The sequence below is a fragment of the Amorphotheca resinae genome, assembly GCF_003019875.1.
Source record: "Amorphotheca resinae ATCC 22711 unplaced genomic scaffold M430scaffold_1, whole genome shotgun sequence".
In the NCBI taxonomy this organism is placed as follows: Eukaryota; Fungi; Ascomycota; class Leotiomycetes; order Helotiales; family Amorphothecaceae; genus Amorphotheca; species Amorphotheca resinae.
Genome location: NW_020194471.1, coordinates 2,277,790 through 2,294,514, shown reverse-complemented (window position 1 = coordinate 2,294,514; position 16,725 = coordinate 2,277,790). Strand labels below are relative to the sequence as shown.

General features: G+C 49.0%; 11 protein-coding genes across 11 annotated transcripts; 5 read left to right on the top strand and 6 right to left on the bottom strand.

The window, feature by feature from the left end:
• Positions 1–18: 18 nt before the first annotated feature.
• Positions 19–1,277, bottom strand: M430DRAFT_113047 (hypothetical protein). Its single transcript, XM_024861501.1, has 3 exons — positions 1,075–1,277; positions 763–1,021; positions 19–689 (listed from the first exon to the last, which is right to left on the bottom strand). Exons 1-3 carry the CDS (start codon positions 1,127–1,129, stop codon positions 71–73), a joined length of 933 nt encoding a protein of 310 aa, XP_024725382.1. The 5' UTR covers positions 1,130–1,277; the 3' UTR covers positions 19–70.
• Positions 1,278–1,548: 271 nt separating this feature from the next.
• On the top strand, positions 1,549–2,267 carry M430DRAFT_92884 (hypothetical protein; the record flags this gene model as incomplete). Its single annotated transcript, XM_024869743.1, has 2 exons — positions 1,549–1,611; positions 1,719–2,267. The coding sequence occupies 2 exons, from the start codon at positions 1,549–1,551 to the stop codon at positions 2,265–2,267; spliced, it is 612 nt and encodes a 203-aa protein (XP_024725381.1).
• Positions 2,268–2,352: 85 nt separating this feature from the next.
• Positions 2,353–2,810, top strand: M430DRAFT_159617 (hypothetical protein). The gene has a single exon (XM_024863360.1). It carries the CDS (start codon positions 2,438–2,440, stop codon positions 2,690–2,692), a length of 255 nt encoding a protein of 84 aa, XP_024725380.1. The 5' UTR covers positions 2,353–2,437; the 3' UTR covers positions 2,693–2,810.
• A 1,260-nt stretch (positions 2,811–4,070) lies between these two features.
• Positions 4,071–4,280, bottom strand: M430DRAFT_46920 (hypothetical protein; the record flags this gene model as incomplete). Its single annotated transcript, XM_024867883.1, has 1 exon — positions 4,071–4,280. The coding sequence occupies one exon, from the start codon at positions 4,278–4,280 to the stop codon at positions 4,071–4,073; it is 210 nt and encodes a 69-aa protein (XP_024725379.1).
• A 3,311-nt stretch (positions 4,281–7,591) lies between these two features.
• Positions 7,592–8,535, top strand: M430DRAFT_15105 (hypothetical protein; the record flags this gene model as incomplete). Its single annotated transcript, XM_024863184.1, has 3 exons — positions 7,592–7,701; positions 7,736–7,871; positions 7,921–8,535. 3 exons carry the CDS (start codon positions 7,592–7,594, stop codon positions 8,533–8,535), a joined length of 861 nt encoding a protein of 286 aa, XP_024725378.1.
• Positions 8,536–8,747: 212 nt separating this feature from the next.
• Positions 8,748–10,692, bottom strand: M430DRAFT_32429 (hypothetical protein). The gene is made up of 2 exons (XM_024866169.1): positions 10,245–10,692; positions 8,748–10,198 (listed from the first exon to the last, which is right to left on the bottom strand). The coding sequence occupies exons 1-2, from the start codon at positions 10,376–10,378 to the stop codon at positions 8,848–8,850; spliced, it is 1,485 nt and encodes a 494-aa protein (XP_024725377.1). The 5' UTR covers positions 10,379–10,692; the 3' UTR covers positions 8,748–8,847.
• Positions 10,693–10,842: 150 nt separating this feature from the next.
• Positions 10,843–11,292, top strand: M430DRAFT_159533 (hypothetical protein). The gene has a single exon (XM_024863357.1). The coding sequence runs from the start codon at positions 10,975–10,977 to the stop codon at positions 11,200–11,202; it is 228 nt and encodes a 75-aa protein (XP_024725376.1). The 5' UTR covers positions 10,843–10,974; the 3' UTR covers positions 11,203–11,292.
• Positions 11,184–13,202, bottom strand: M430DRAFT_38574 (hypothetical protein). The gene is made up of 2 exons (XM_024867257.1): positions 13,105–13,202; positions 11,184–13,055 (listed from the first exon to the last, which is right to left on the bottom strand). Exon 2 carries the CDS (start codon positions 12,712–12,714, stop codon positions 11,383–11,385), a length of 1,332 nt encoding a protein of 443 aa, XP_024725375.1. The 5' UTR covers positions 12,715–13,055; positions 13,105–13,202; the 3' UTR covers positions 11,184–11,382.
• On the bottom strand, positions 13,015–14,209 carry M430DRAFT_15102 (hypothetical protein; the record flags this gene model as incomplete). Its single annotated transcript, XM_024863181.1, has 3 exons — positions 13,015–13,055; positions 13,105–13,932; positions 13,987–14,209. 3 exons carry the CDS (start codon positions 14,207–14,209, stop codon positions 13,015–13,017), a joined length of 1,092 nt encoding a protein of 363 aa, XP_024725374.1.
• A 291-nt stretch (positions 14,210–14,500) lies between these two features.
• On the top strand, positions 14,501–15,202 carry M430DRAFT_92046 (hypothetical protein; the record flags this gene model as incomplete). Its single annotated transcript, XM_024869693.1, has 2 exons — positions 14,501–14,800; positions 14,876–15,202. 2 exons carry the CDS (start codon positions 14,501–14,503, stop codon positions 15,200–15,202), a joined length of 627 nt encoding a protein of 208 aa, XP_024725373.1.
• A 123-nt stretch (positions 15,203–15,325) lies between these two features.
• On the bottom strand, positions 15,326–16,560 carry M430DRAFT_32424 (hypothetical protein). The gene is made up of 3 exons (XM_024866168.1): positions 16,008–16,560; positions 15,693–15,953; positions 15,326–15,634 (listed from the first exon to the last, which is right to left on the bottom strand). The coding sequence occupies exons 1-3, from the start codon at positions 16,305–16,307 to the stop codon at positions 15,455–15,457; spliced, it is 741 nt and encodes a 246-aa protein (XP_024725372.1). The 5' UTR covers positions 16,308–16,560; the 3' UTR covers positions 15,326–15,454.
• Between the last annotated feature and the right edge of the window lie 165 nt (positions 16,561–16,725).

The following is a 16,725-nucleotide window of genomic DNA, read 5'->3' as shown; positions in this document are numbered from 1 at the left end:
GCGATGAATAGCATAGATGCTTAAAAGTGACATATTTGATGACCTATTAAATCGTAAGATATCTAGAAATCTATAACTTGGACTTCTTCGCAGCTCTTGGCTTCACGAATGAATCACCCAACAAGTAATCCGGATAATTCGATGCGCCCATACCGCCTGGTGAACGCCAATTCCCACCATCAATAACAAGAACTTCGCCATTAACGAAGTTCCCAGCATCGCTAAACAAATACACGGTCCCGTCGGCAATCTCTTTCACAGACCCATATCTCCCCAATGGGATTTGCTTGAATGCAGAACCAGCTGCTTCTGCCTCTTTATTCCCTAATCTATCCATACCTTCCGTGCCCGCAATTGGGCCTGGCGTGATAACATTCGAGGTAATTCCTCGAGGTCCGTATTCAATTGCGGTTGAGGCTGATAGTGCGTCGACACCGGCCTTAGCTACAGCAGCATGTGCTTGTAATGGCATTCCTGTGAAATGGAAGGAAGCAGAGATGAAGATGATCCTTCCACCAGTCGAGGAGTTTGTTGCTGTATTTGGGTTCTTGGCAGCAGATATGAGAAGTTGCGGGAGCGTGGCTTTTAACGTATTGAAGGAGCCTAAGGTGTCGATATCAAGTACCGCCTTGAAGGCGTTTGATGAGAGGCCAGCAATGGGAGCAAGAAAGTTTCCTGCTGCTCCGGCTCTGTTACTATTGTTAGTATAATCTCTCGTCTCATCATCCACATCCACTCCTTGGGACAACTAAGATTCCATACATGACAAAGTCGATACCACCCAACTCCTTTACACATCGATCAACCGCACTCTCCAATGTCTCAATCTTCCGGACGTCTACAGCTCCAATGCCAATGACCTTTGCTCCTTTGCGTGCTGTCGCTATGCTTTTGGCCATCCTCTCTGTCTTCTCGACATTTCGCCCGATAATACAAGCGTTCGCGCCTAGATGAACCAGAGCCCGGACCTGCGCACTGCAAATTGAACCCGCTCCACCGGTGCAGAAGACGACCTTGTTATCTGGAAATTGAGAATCAGCCGGTGAATGATAAGGAAAGATACGGGAATGCTACCGAAAATGCCATCTTTCCAGACATTTGAGAGATACTCTGATCTGGGGACGGCCATGGTGTCGCCTCGTCCGTAGCACTCAAGGGATCAGTATCTGGTAATTGATACTGGAATAAGAAGATGTCAAACTCGACAGTCGATCTTCTCAATGCTGGTGAAAGGGGATGGAGCAAAGAGGCCAGGAATCGTCCCCCGAGGTACCACGCCGCACCTGAATATCTGGGGTAAAGAGCCTCGGCTCGCTGATTAGTAAACTGCCCCGTAGGCCTAGGGTCGCCACAGGCTGCCAGGCACACAGGCAGTCTTTAAGGCACCAAGATATTCGGGATCTTTCATTGGTCCTTACCCTCGCTGACGACGTCAAGCATTCTCGATCACTGTCGTTCGAGCCTCATCACCATTTCTTTTCTTTTTAAATCTAGACAAGACAGAGACTCGATTCGTGCCCTCTAGACTAGAGTGTCTGATCTAGAATCATGGCCTTAAGAACGGTCGCAACTCTGAAATTCGTGGGATCTATCTCACTGGGCCTCCTCACCGTATGATACCCCTCCAAGCCGTCCCGAGCAAGGTCTCTTCGATCCGCAGCTCCTATTCCGCAACTTGCCCTTGATCTATTTACAAAGCTGATACCGAGCCATCGCAGGGCCTCTCATACACCCTCAGTACTCTCACTCTTCCAACTCTCCTCACCCTCCCCTCCGCCACGAGCGCGTCGCGCGCCTTCGCAGACCTCGCCACCGTCTCCCTAACGCATGTACGGGCTCTCGCCGGAATCTCCAGCTCGTCATTCTTGCTCGCCTATTTCCTGTCTCCTCGCAATCAAAAGCACCCTTATCTCCTCTGGACGACAGCCTTCGTTGCTTCCTCGGGATTTATGGACTTGATCCTGCGGCCTTCCTCTACCAAAGCTATCGCCGACAGCCGGACAGCTCAGAAGACAGGCGAGAAGAAGGGGAAGGCCAGACAGATGGATGCGAGCTATGAGGTGCTGGGACATGATAGTAACAGCGAGGGGACGGTAAGCGGAGAGGAAATGGAGGAGGAGGTGAACGGTGAGGAGGTCAGGGGACAGATGGAGAGCTTCATGACGAGCCAGATTGCGAGGACGGTTGTTGCTTCAGTGGGATTTGCGATGAGTGTTATTGGCATCTGGGGCGATGGGGCGACGGAAATGGTTTTCATCGAGATGTGAACAGGTAATGGATCTCCGGAGGAATGGTGACATGACTAGGTGAAGCGTGACATAGGATTGGTGCTATTCATGACTAGGAGTCTGGGGCTGCGTTGGTAATTTGTTGTACCTGGGAGAGCTCTGTTCTTTACTCAAATGCTACAAGCGAAGCCTAAACATTAGAGGCTTATATGTCTGCTCTTCCCCTCTTGCTTTTTGAGACTTGGTTGACTGGTGCCAGTATACATATCATTCGTCTTCATACCTGCCTGTGCCGACAACCAGAAATCTTGCTTGTGGGTTCTTTGGGGTTATGGTCGTGTAGATATTGTCCCAGTAATGAAAAATCAATAAACTCATGCTTTTCTCCCCGGTCATTGATGCCAGGGACTTTTGAATGTGTTGAACAAAGGATTGGCAACGATTGCAAGGGGCTTAGTAGCTAATATCTATACTCCAATTCTAAGCTGGCTATCCTTTTGCCCAAAATATCTCCAGCCGACTTTCCATAAGGTCTCATCACATGCATGGCAACACAAGGCTAAGACGATGCGGAAGTAAAACCGCTCATCCCCCACGGTGAGCAAGTTACTGCCAGGCCGGGTGAACTATTCCAGGTGAAGCGCAGTTTGATACCCCCGCATCTGTTTCGAATATCTCACATTGCCCCTCACTAGGACGTTTAGGATGCCATTTCAAGGGATATCAAAGACGTGTTGATCGTCCACAACTTGCGAGATACAACTGCCTCGAGATTTTGAGCGCTTACCTCTCTGCAATGAACCAATTGCTCAAGCTTCGAAGGGAGACGACTTTCGACTCCCGTGAGTCCCGTCGCTCAAGACGCCGCTGCAAATGCAAATGCAAGGACCCCGCTTTCCCGTCCCCCATGTTTGCATGTCTCATGAACAGTGCTCAGGGTGATCAAAGCACGAATTTCAGAAAACGGAAATCTACCGAGTACAGCGTACAGTAGTAGTATCTTCCCTTGCGAGTACTTACATATACTTGCCTAAGAGGGCGGGAGACCAGGTCTTTTGCTGATCAATGCACGTCTATACCAATTGCATCTCTATACCAAGAGGTGTGCGGCTCCAGGGATTCCAAATTCCCGCGAGGCGTTCCTAACGGCTGTGTAAAGGGTCCTTTCTTCAGGGTCTTCTTATATTATAACCCCCCCCCATTATTGTTCTCTCATGCGCGCTTTGGCTCGGCTCTTGGCCTGATGTCCCTGGCATTCTTCAAAAGAACCCAACTACTAGTTCAAACATCGGAGCCCACGATCGCCGTCGCAGCTACTGCGGAAGAGCAAGCCACCACATGGTTAGTTGTGAGCTGAGGAGGTCTGGGCATAAGTAGTGGCATAGGTAGTGAGTGGACTTTGGCGTCTTGAGCTAGCTTTGGAGCCGTGGCGGCGAAGATGTTGGTAAATTGGACCCATTTCGAGCACCACGAGATCTCGCACCATACCACGAGGGATGAAGAATCGGATCTACCCGTGGATTCTCCATCAGCTTCGTGTTCGTGTCGTGGACTTGTGTTTTCGCGGTAAGGTGGGCGCGGGTTTGCTTTGTTGTAGCTAGTAAGAAGCTAGAAATGACGCAGTAGGCAGAGAAATTTAATATATTTTTTCATGCAGTTGACACCTGGCTCCACATCAACCGCTCAGATATGCTTTCGTGTCCCCCTCCAAATCCCCAATTCCTCATCAGCAATTTCATACCTCCCGCAAATCTTTTGAAGATCCCGCTTATACCTTCTTGACTCCTCAAGTCAAAAGACCCCTACTTCATATTATCATGCTATAAAGAGTGGTGTAGCCAGTTAAATTGTCAACGCTGGAATCATGGCCGGCACCCCGTACTTTTGGGCTGGGGAAGGGCGCGTGACTTGCTTATGGGGTACAAGGTTATCTTTGATATATGCAGCCTCTCCGTTGGAGGTGTGCCGATAACTACTCCATATAACGCCGACGAGGCTCATAATCCACGTTCTTAACACGCTGAGAATCATCTGATCAGCACATGCAAGCATGATTCGATGGATGAAGCAAGTATCGGTACGTGAGATGTATGATTGGATATATCTCGCGCCATATAGAGAAACTGATTCTCCAGCTCCTGGCCCTCGTCCTGAACTTTCCTGGTTCCATCAGACTCCCTACCCCGTTTCCCTGTATTCATCACACCATCCCAGTATAGTCTCATACTCCCTCATTCTGTGCCAACCTAGGGTATCGGTACAATTCTCGTGACACGAAGTGAGGTCGTAGAATTAGTGCATAACAGAAGCCCATCGTATCCAAAACATCCGTGCCATTTGACTCCTTGCTGAGCCTCATCATAACTCATGAGTTCCCCCAAGTCAATGAGACGAATGGCGAGTATCAAGCGACTGAAAAACGTAGCCTATCCAATATATGTACGGAATATCGTAGTCTGAGGCGCATCGTGTATAACCCATGTCATGTGAAATTATCTAGAGCATAATGGACAGCGGCCTGGCACGAGAATGTATCGTTCGTGGGGACTTCTAGGACAACTATCGTCCTTCTTGCCGTCGAGTGAGGTCCTGAAAAAATGAAACCCTGGATCTATACATGAAGTATAGACGTAGAAGTTCTTGGTGTATTCGCACATCGCAAGGGAGGTTTAGGTCCGACTATGGCTGTCTGTACACGCAAGTCAGAACTGGATACAGGTATCCGCCATAAGGGAACAGAACGAAATTATATACCTTGGAATACACATGTGCTATCAGACCGAAAAGCGTCAGGGTTTTTGGAGGTCCAAGAGTGACAGCGGGATAGAGTGTTGGTGACGGGAACTAGTGGTTCACGGCGTGCCACATGCCTTATATATAGGAAATTGAGTTTGAAAAATAACGATGCAAAATATAATAAAAGAAAAAGCAATGAAAAGAAATTTAAGATATAGCGGTCGTCCTTCTTGTTGGGTACCACCAAGCGTTACTTACGTGAGAAGCAAGGCCTGGACCATGGGCACCAATTGCACCAAGTGCTGTGCAACTTTCGAGCTTCGAGGGCAGTAGATATGCAACTGAGCGGGAGGGTGCGGCAAGTCGGGCCAGCATCGAAGAATGAGCGGGTTGAGCTGCGAGGGTGATCCGCCGCTACTTGGGAGCTCGGGCGACGGAAGGGCAGCGATTCAGCTCTCCCCCATTGAGGTCCCAGACACTGGATCCCTGGCCGCTCCTCTGAGGGGTACCTTGTGGGCACGAATATGTGACATCGTGCCGGTGGGAGAGGGGCACCGGGGCGGCCAGGTGGAGGGGCACGAGCGGAGTCGTGAAAGCAACATGTAGCAACCGCTGGCAGGGAGAAAGCGATGTTTATATCAAAAAGGGCGTTCCATAACACACAACGTAGACGTTACTTTCTCCAGGGTACTGGGTAGTCCGTAGGGGGGTGGCCTCGAGGGTTGGTTGAGCGGTGCGTGGAAGAGGTCTGTCCGGAGCTTCGAGGGATGATATTCATGATATTCAACGGGAGTTGTGGTACACTAGACTTGATGTGGACTAGGAGACGGAAACTCTGGGACTGACGTCGCGCAGGTGAAGACAAAGCAAGGTACGGACGCTGCACTCTTAGGGTTAAAGGATTCTACTTCTCTTACTAACTTGACCCTCAAGACGTGCATCTTTCTTCCCGCAGTGCGCCTTATCTTACCTTATCCGGCTATATCTCCGTCGTCAGAGGGGAGATGGCGGTATCAAAAGTGCGAAACGCAAGGGTCAGACGGGCTTGGACGGCCCTTGAAGCACACCTACGGAGTAGAAGTACGGATAATACCGACATATGTACCTCAGTTACATGATCAGTCAGAATTCTCCCCGCGATCTGATCGATAGAAACGTTTTGACAGCTTTGACAGCTTTGACCGTCGATCCTCTTGCGGTGGCGTGGCCAAACGCCGCGCTCTGACAGTGTGGACTACATGGGCTATATGCCTTCGAGCAAGAAAGGCTGTGCAGAAGGCAGATACAGAATCTGTCAGGTTCAGGTTCCTGAAATGACACAAGCATTCAGGCTGCAGCAGGAGACCGCAATCATATTATCCTTCTTTGCCTTTCAATCGCTTCGCTCATTTCTCCTTTTTCTCCCTCCCTCTCCCCTTTTCCTGTTCGCCTCGTTTTTATTTTTATTTCTATTTCATATTTTTATTTTCTCTTAAGTTTCTGTACTTTCCAAACTTAAACTTTTCTTATCCACGTGTACTCAATCTATTCGTCATGCGCCGTCTCCGTTCTCAAAGCGTACAGCACCGGCAACATCATTGTGTGTGGCTAAACCAAGATGTCTGTCACAGGTGGGAAGATCTCCACAATTTCACCAGTGCCATCTCATTGCTCCGCAGAACGAGGGCCCAAAGCGTTAAGTTTCACCGTAGTGGTGGGTGCAAGCGCAATGGGCCAGAGTGCCGTCTTATTATACATTTCTACTTCAATGTTGGGCGCGACGCCATGGAGACTTGCAATCACAGTTCTTATCATAACATTTTGTTGCAAGGGACGTCTTAGATATCGACGTAAGTTGGTGAAGTTATCATAAAAAAGGATCCATTATCGAAAGCTTTCATTCTAGAGGACTGTGCCACTTTATCACTTCCCATTTAGTTTCCCCCTGTTGGCTTACCTGCTTGTGGTTGATTCTCGCTGGGAAATCTGAGACTGATATTCTTGAAAATAAAGTTTGGGTTACGATGCCGGCAAGTGCTCGGGCGATCAGCTCAAGGGTGTATCCCGTGGTCAGACGCTGAAGATTCAAGCAACCTTGCCCACAAGGACAAGGACCCAAAATGCGCAAAGTATGGAAGACAATTGCATTCAGTCGGAAATGCGACCCAGCATGTTGTGTACCTTACATGGGTATTGCCCTGTCTCAGCATGGAACTGCAGCCAAGATTCTCGAAGAGTAGCAAACACAGTGTTCGGGCCCAAGCCATTGGCACATTTCCAAATCAACGTGGTCATAGCAGGGCCAATGCGGCCGCTAGACCGCCAACTATCTCGGCTCCATTTCCCATACTTTGACGACCAGCATTTGGTTTTACTGAGGCACTTGACGTGGACGACCCAGACGAGGTGGACGCGTACGTCACACGGTTGGCAAATTGGTTACCCCAGAAAGACTGCAGAGGTTTCGCGCAAAATCTGAGGCCGATTCTTGATCAGTAGCATCGCATTGACCAGCAAGGCAGCCTAAATTTTCGCCCAAAAGTTAGAGCTCGAGCAGATGCATACAATATCCTGGGCAGAACATCCACCGATGGACGTGCCAGATGTGAATTGGTCAACACATGATCTCTACGCCCAAGAGTGTCAGCATGAGAATTCAAGTCACAGTGGCGGAGGATCACTCTACCGCACATGCTAGGATGGGGTGGTGTATTTTGAAGGACCGGGTCATGGAATTCGTCCCTGGTATGCAGTCCAGGTATTCTTGACTATCTCAACTGATTGTTGTTAAGCACGATTCGATACTTTGATGATCTTGAGAAACCGCAAGTAGCGACATTTGAACACTCTGGCTTGAAATACGACGCATCTGGACCGGCTTCCATCATTCTGATCCCACAACCAAGTGACGACCTAGATTATCTTCTTGTATGCATTTCCTTGTCATTTAAATTACGTTACTTATTGACCTGGTCAGAACTCTGTGGAAACGAGATGTCATTCTCGTCGTTCTTTCGCTTATCTTAATCTCCACGACACCCCTCGGTCCCATCCTTGCTACAACACGTTGACACTTTCTTTTTACTTCCGTCTTAAATTCACAAATATTGTTATTCTTACAGGCTACCTCTTTCTTGGTGTAGGAATTGCAGGAGAAATATTTGTTCCGTCCTCCAGAGTATGGGGGAAAGCCCATTTGTCTCTTCTCGGGACCATTATTTCTATATTCTCAAGTGCCTGCGGTTGGAGACTTCTACTTCGTTCACGTGCATACAATTATACCCCTTTTTACCATGAAGTTGTTGATTCTGATAGTGGCATGCTTTTGCAGAAGGGAGGCAAGCGTATGGCTCTGACAAACCTGGCAGTTTATGGCGGTTCGGTTTTCACCCCCGTTCTGGTCGGCAAGATCACCCATACCATCGGATGGCAATGGACGTTCTACTTCGTTGCCATATTGTCGAGCGCCTGCCTACCTCTTGTCTTCCTCAGGAAACTTCATACCGTCGCTCTACACCTCAACCGACGCCAACACACTAAAGAAGAGCTTTCTGCAGACACTTTTACCTGCCGATGGCAGAAAATCAGATGAAGGCTTTTCAGGTTCGTAAATTTCACCATCCTTCTGTGTCATATATCTGGCGCTCGATTATCGGGGCAGTTGCTGGTAAGTCCATCACTCAGGATCCATACTCGCAAAACTAATTTCTCAAAGCATCTCTATATATCGTTGCCGCTCATCTTAAGTCCCCCCCCAAAAAAACCTCCTTAAGATTCTAGAATAACAACAATTAAATTACTAAAACGGTTTTAGTGACTGTTAGAATTCCAAGTTCTTACTATTGGAAATATATATTGTCTATATCGAAAGATTCTGACGCAGGTTTTCATTTCAACCAGTTCATCATTCATAAAAAGTAAATGGTTTTCCAGTCCTTTCACTTTCAGCCTTGATCCGCGCCCTCGCCTCCTCATTCCCTCTCTTCCACATCTCAATCCTCAACAAATGCGCCGCGTCGAACCGCTCCCTCCACCATTTCTCAAACTTGGGCAGGGGTCTCCCCTTTCCGTCCTTCGGTTCCCCAGCCATCTTCCTTATCTCCTCGAAATATTCCTCGAAATCGGGATACAGGGCTGTGAAGGGTACTCCATCACCCTTGTATGCAATCCTGTCTTCCTCCCACTTGATCTGCTCTTCAATAGGAGGGAGTGTCACTCGACCTGCAAAGAATCTGGCTGCGAGGATAGCTTGCCATTCGAACACTTTGAAAGTGAACCCTGCTGCTATTGCGCCCACGAAGCAAAGGGTTGGATCCTCACGCCAGAAAATGTGCTGGTATAGATTCGGGAGGCGGTTGTTGCGGATGGTAGCCTCAAGTTCTGGCAGGAACGGGAGAGTCCACGTATATCCTGTTCCAAAGATGATGTGGTCTACATTTTCCAGCTTCGTACCATCCTCAAAATAGACAGTTCGCTCATTGGTCTCGCGGTTCGAGGTGATGTGGGTAATGGGAGGACGCCGAAGTATATTGGGATGCTGGAATGCGTAATCAAAGAAATATGGGTGGTAGCGCCCTCGAACGACACAATTCAAGGGGGTCTCGGTGATATCCGCGAGAGCGAAGCTAATATCCGGACCTGAGATGCTTGCCCCTACGACAATGACTCGTTTCCCGCGGTATTTCTCAGGGTTGCGCCACGCTTTGCTATGTTCGACGCTGCCAGGGAAATTCTGAGAAAGCTCCGCGAGTCCAGGAGTCGCGGGGATAAATGGAACGGTATAATGCCCTGCTGCTACAACAACAGCATCGAAACTCTCGGTCCACCATTTGTCTACTTCATTATCCAGCGGTTTCCTCAGTGTGAGGACCCACTTGCCGCTCTCCTTGTCCTTATGCACCAACTCTACCGTTGTATTATAAGAGACCAAATCTTGATACCCCTTTCTGTTCAAAAGGTCCTGTATATACTTTCTGACCACTTTCCAATGACGGAACGGCGAGTCCTTGCCATGTCTTGAGATATTGAGAGCAGTTCTTTCTTCGGGGAAGGGTTCCTGCGAGAAGGACATTGCAAATGAGTCGATGTTCGTCTCCAGGGTTGGATAAATTGACGTCTCCGAGAAACGGTATTGGGTGTTGCGGGGAGCTGTAGTTGGAAGCTGGGGCGGAATTGGAAGAGGATCATCTGGCTTGCGCGCAGCAATCTTTTCGAAATCCGGTATTTGTTGGACTTGATCTTCTGGGTCCCCGATCCTAGGGAGGATTAGAATCGGGTTTGAGAAGGCTGAGGGGTACTAACCAACATCCACCCGCATTCTCTCTTCTTTCGAACAGCCGAATGGAATCGAAAGCCTGCTCTTGTGCTAAAGCATCCACGGTTATGGCACCTGCTGGGCCTGCGCCGATGATAGCAATGGATTTGATAGGAGCCATGTCTACTTGAATAAGCCTGCCTCTTCCACTTAGATATTGAGAGCACCACGAAACCACAGATCAGGAGGGGAGACCAAGAATGCTCTGTGTCATTGACGGCTTGACTTTATAGGAAGAATACATGCTGTTCTGGCAAGGTACAAGAGGAGAGACTAAAAAATAAAGATGGAGGCTGCCCTGGATGGTGCAATACTTGCAGCACGCCTTCTGATGGGTCTTATCTACCCGCCCCTAGTCAGAGACCCTAGAGGATTCGGGCAGAAGGGTAGAGAGCAAGAGAAGACGGAGAGAAGCGCAATAAGCAAAGATCCCTATGGAATGGTCAATCACTGACATAGAACAGATATCTCTATTGATTTGACTGATGTTCGAGGGAGTTGAAGTGAAGTCGGCGCGCAGCCCAGGTACAACTGATACTGGATGAGCTAGACCTATGTCTGATTAGTGATTAGAAGAGAGAGGGGAGACCCCGCTTCGCGCTTCTCCGTCCCACCGTACCGGGGGGTGTCTCCATGATAGAATCGAGTGGCTTTATGAAAAAGGCCCCTCGCTAGAACAGGGGAGGACACTGGTGAACCCCCTTCCTGCTCATCCAAATGATAAATGCAGGTCAACGAGCAGTTGCGCGATCTCATTTTCTTCTATCCATTTCCCTGCCAATTCCTAATGTATCAGGTATTGCCCCGCCCGAGAGGACGCGTGAAATCATTGTCGTCTTGGAGATGCGCCATGATGGGGACAGGATAACAAGAAATGCAATAAAAGAGCAATCAATATTTAAAAGGGGGGCAGAAGTATCGAGGAACGGTGGTTTAGTACAGTAGATTCCATATGAGGATATTCATAAACCTGTGTTTCCCTACGCATATGGTGCTCACGCTCCGCCATGCGTGATTTGATATTCTCCATCTCCAGACCGTTTGACCAAATAATCGTACATTCCAGAATTCCAAAGAGCCACCCGCTACTCAGACCAGTTCCCTTGTTCTCTCCAGCATGCACAGTTAGAGGATATTCGCAAACCCATCCGAGCTTTCATCAATACTGACGTTCCTCGTGCCAGCCTGCCCCTTCTTCTTCAAGTGTAGCAATTCTCCAGCCAACTCCTCACAAACGTTCGACGCCTGCTCATCCCCAAACCAACGGCACAGCCTCTTAGCCGCCTCTCCAACCCTTCCGGCATCCCTCTCATCCCCTAATACACTCGACTCGCTTTCTCCCTCCTGCTCATCACACCCACGGTCCTCTCCCTCAAACCCACGAACCACGATTTCACCCCATGCATATAAATCCTTCATGGTGCGCACGGCAGCCGCTTCGGCTCTGTGGGGAGCCATAACATCTCTCCTTGCTTTGCGCCAGACGTATGTGGAGATCACCGAGATGTTGTCCATTAGCGTAGGTCCTCGTCCTGCACTAGGTGAGGGATACGGGTAATAGCGAGCCCCTTGCTCTTGGCGTGAGCGGCGATGGTGAGGTTTCGCGACGCGATGGCTTGAGGATTGGGGGATGGAACGGATGTAGGCCGCTGAAGCATCGAGACACGTGTGGTAAAGGGTCACGATGAGGAAGTAGCGTTGTTCCGCAATGCTAACTGGAGGGCGGATAGTACTGGAGGAAACCCCTGACGCACTAGGCAATCTTGGAGGTGGCATGACATTGAAAAATGAGGCCTCGGGCTCCTGGGTGGTTTGTACGTGCCTAGTTCCTTGATGGCCCATTCGGGTGCAGTCTTGGTTCGGAGGGTCCTGGCAAGACGAGGTACGGCCCAACAGCGAACTGATGTTGGGAAGAAGACAGTTCGAAGCTGGAACTATTGTGGTGTGGTTACTGAAGCCGGGGGCTGGGTTTGTATTAGAAGCCATGGATGGAAACCCACTATGGCAAGAACAAGTGCGATCCATCTCAACCTGTTGTTCTTTCATAGACCGATTGCTGGGGGATTCAGCACTTTGGACTGAAGTTGTCATTTCTTCATCGGTTGGATTGTCATGATTGTCATCAATTACCGTGACCCCGTGATACCTATTTCCTGGAGGTGATGGATTTGCTCGAGTGTGGGTACCCATATTGATTAAATTGGACACCGCGGTACGATGTAGAGGGCGAGGTGTAGTCGGAGGAGACCGAGGAAACTGGGTGTACGTGTGACGTAGATGATCAATTGAAGAAGGGGCGTTGAATCCGTGGCGTATACCGCCGAAGCCACTGAAGTTGTTGATATAGTTAGCGTTCGGAAGAGGAACCCTGGGAGGCTGCATGTTATTGGGCAATCCTTGGAGCAGATTCCTATCGTCTTCCGGGTCTCCTGCCATGCTGTAGACTGTAAATAACATTTGGGCGAAGGGTGTACAGATCAGGATGACTGGTGGCAATTTTATGGTGATTAGAAGAAAAGCAGAAGGCACGAATGTTTTGTAGGACGATGAGCTGAATCATATATGGGAGCCTAGCTCCTGAAAGAACTCTTCAAGAGTTATCTGGATATCGCTGGAGATAATACTGAAAGGCAAGAAATCTATGGAACGACTCGGATGATGCATGGAACCACCAAAGAAGAAAAGCTAGAGACAGTTCAAGGATGGAAGTTCTACCAAAAGGGTATGAAACATCTGTGCTTTGATTTCTCCCTACTTCTATGCGTTCCAAATAACAACTCTTCCATCAACACCACTCGCTGGACGTCGTTAGCCTATTCTTTAATCTAGATTCTGATTGCAACTTACTGCTGAATTTTCGAACAGCACCACCTGAGCCCTCGTAAACACGGATAGTGCTGATAGTATTCTGATGCACAGTCTTCAACTGCGTGTCATCTTTAGTCTTTCCTTTCAAGTCCATTTGCTTGAACATATTGAAAGCGGTCTCTTCCCGGGCATCTCCGGGTCCAGCTCGTCCCTTCGACTCCAAGGAACCGGTAAGCTGCCAACCTCTCTCATTGCCCTTGAATCTATAGGCCTCGCAATCATGTCCTGCAGCAATAATCTCACTCTCGCCATTCCAAATCAGACTCATGAAAGGCAGCAGTTGGGTGCTAACGCTAATGACTGCTCTCGGAGGCTCATCAGCCCCATTGGGGTATACAACGGTAATACTACTGTCGTGAGCTGCGAACGCCAGCGCATCGCCACTAGGAGAGAAAGAAACAGCATGAACCCAGCCAGCCGAATTGTTAAGGTACTCTCCGCAAACCGTGTTAAAGGGCAATCGTTCTCCCCATACACCGGGCTCTGGTCTTTCATCTACACCCTTAATGAAGCTTGAGAACACTCTAGCATGTGCATCGGTGGAGCCAGCTGCCAAGAGTACCGAATTGGGATGCCATGCAACGGTGGTAATTGTGCTTCGAATAGGCTTCTTGATATGCTTTGAGACCCACCAATCGTTCTCTTCTTCGAAATAGCATATCGCGATCGCTCTCGCCCCGGATCCCACGGCGAATTTCGTTTCGGAAGGAGACCAGCGAACAGATGTTGCCGCGCGATTGATACGGAGCAGGACAAGTGTTGGCTTGTAGCCAGTAGGAGATGGTTCCCATACAAGCGCGTTCCGGTCTGTACAGGTTGTCTGTCAGGCACGGCAAGGCAGTCTTCAAAATTGCGGCATACCTTGAGAGCAAGTCACAATCCTTCCACTTTTCAACGCAATATCAACACTCGTAACAGTCTTATCATGACCTTTCAGCTCGTCTTTGAGCTTGAACCCATTGCCTGTGCGTGCATAAAGTTCGACACTTGTGTCCCGTGCAACAGCCAACGTCTGCTTGTCGGCAGAGAAGGAGTGATCTGCGATTGGGTGGTGAAAGAGATGGTGAACCTCAGGGGAGGCCATTGCCGGTGTCGTTGGATGATAGGAGGAGCTCTCTACTATCAAAGTGCTGAATGAAAGTTGTTGTTGACTGAGAGTCTGAGAGTGACGACAAGCCTGGAGAGGTGTAGTGGGGTTGGTGCCTGAGGGGCGAGATCTACCCTAGCTCGTTCTGCCCGTATGTGCCTTTTAGGTAAATTTCTGAAGCTGTAGAGACGGCCGACCTTCGAATCCAAAGGAGGCGCAAATCCTCCCTCATAACGCACTTGGAAATATCTTGACATAACCCGTCATTTGCCAAATATTTCTCCGATAATGGCTGCGACAGCTACTAGAGGAGCAACGGCTCCTGGATCTAAGGTCTCCTCGAAAGCTCCCACATATCCACCAAATCAGACTCTCTATATCACAAACCTCCCCTCCTCGAAAATACAGAAGTCCGATTTGCGCATCTCGCTCTACACGCTTTTCTCTACTTATGGCCCAGTTCTCGATGTTGTAGCTCTGCGAACTATGAAGATGCGCGGCCAGGCTCACGTTGTTTTCCGAGATATTCAAACGGCGACTCAAGCCATGAGGGCACTACAGGGATTTGAGTTCTTTGGCAAAGAAATGGTCAGTACCTGATTCTTATTTCTGCCCCTTCTCCAGCTGTAGCTGGCGACGATGACTGACCGGGCCTCCTTTTAGCAAATCTCGTACGCGAAGTCGAAGTCTGATACTATTGCAAAGCTGGACGGGACATTCCGTATGCCATCTGCTGCTGCGGGCGAGGTTACTGCAACAGAGTTGCAACAGAGCATTTTCAATGCACCGCCTTCTGCTGCAACCACAACCACGGGACAGACTGGTGGCACCTTGAAGCCTCCTACAGGAGATCAAGCGCCTGAGGGTGCAAGAAGCCCGACTACGAGTGTGGCAGGTCAGAAAAGGAGGAGAGATGAGGAAGATCATGAGCCAGAAGAGGATAGTGAAGGCGACGTTGCTATGGAGGAGGATAGTGACGACGAAGAATAGGGGTTAAAATGGATGATATATGCATTACGAGGCGTTTGGAGTTGGAAGCGATTGAGTCTCACATTGGTCTGGCACTTGCAACTGAGCCACGGATGGCTAGAAGAGGATACCAAAAAGTGAAGGGGGAAATATCATTTCCAAGAATATATCACGAGCACCAGATTCCACCCATCATCCCATGGCGGTGCACAACGTCTTGAAGTACCCTAAACATTCGAAACACTAAATTAAGACTGGCGAACAGCTCTATTATCATTGATTTCCCGCGTCATCTATAGCCATTTCACGGGGTACCCACAGTCCAACGCAGCCTCCAACTAAACCAAGCCATACCATCAGATAATCCGCGATTGGGCAATCAAAGTTCTCCATAGCTTCTTTCGTCTGACATGGATGAATAAAGAAGGATGGAACATCTGTAATTGGGTGCGGCTATCGATGCTTGTTACTAATGCGATATGGGATGATTATACTTAGGTAGAAGTCTTACTGCAGCTGATATTCCTCCAGTTATACCCGCCGCGCGGAGTCGACTTTTAAACTCGTCCGGTACGAGGTACCTATAGACTGAATCCAGGTCAAAGCTTGGCTCGCCCATTGGAAGGTCATGTAGTGTGAACCACAACGTAGGCACGTTGTAAGTTTGGTGTAAATGGATTTCATAAGTCACGTATGGCTGATGAGAATACAGGGCGTATTGTGGAGGAAGACCTGGCCCTGGCGGGACAATCGAATTTGGCCGCAGAGCTTCCTACATATGTAGATTAGTCCAAGCTCTTATAATAACATGTAAACCAACACTGACTTCATCTGCGTCTTCACTGCGGCTATCTATCTCCATCTCACATTCAGAAGTTGAAACATCACCACCCAGCTTCTCAAGGGCCCGTGACAGATCATCTTCATCTTCAGGAAGCTGGATCAATCGAAGAATCTCAATAAAAGAGGCCCCCGTTGTTGCAGCTCTCCTAGGACGGATCTTAAGCATCCGTCTTTTGGGCCCTAACTTTGCTCTGATATATTTCTGATCAAAGAAAGCGCAGGCAAGCTCAAACTCCTCTTGAGTGAGGAACGGCCATTGACGGTACTCATCGTGATGAGACATGGTGAAAGGCAAAAGGCAAGTCGTGTTAGACAGGGCCTTTCTCAGTGGTCATTTGAAGGAAAACGCGAGCGATGAAGTTATTCTCAGGCCAAACCTATCCTTACCCCCGAACTCACTGCAGCAACCTCTAGGTCCATTAATGTAGAAGTGGATAAATACTTCACTGCGACCTCGCTCAATATGCCTGGGTATATGCTTGATCGAAGTAAAAGTAAACGCGAAGGAGGCTCCTTTTGATTTGCGTAGTCATCAGATACGACTCCGGAAATAGGAGTCGGTGGGCAAGGCTGACGACGGAAGTGTCTCTACGTCTCGGTAAACAGGGGTCCTTCGATACAATTGAACGGGCAACGTGTAATATTCAACTGCACCTTAGCAACCAACTTCTTGTTGACGCTCCTTCATTGTGCCTGTGCTT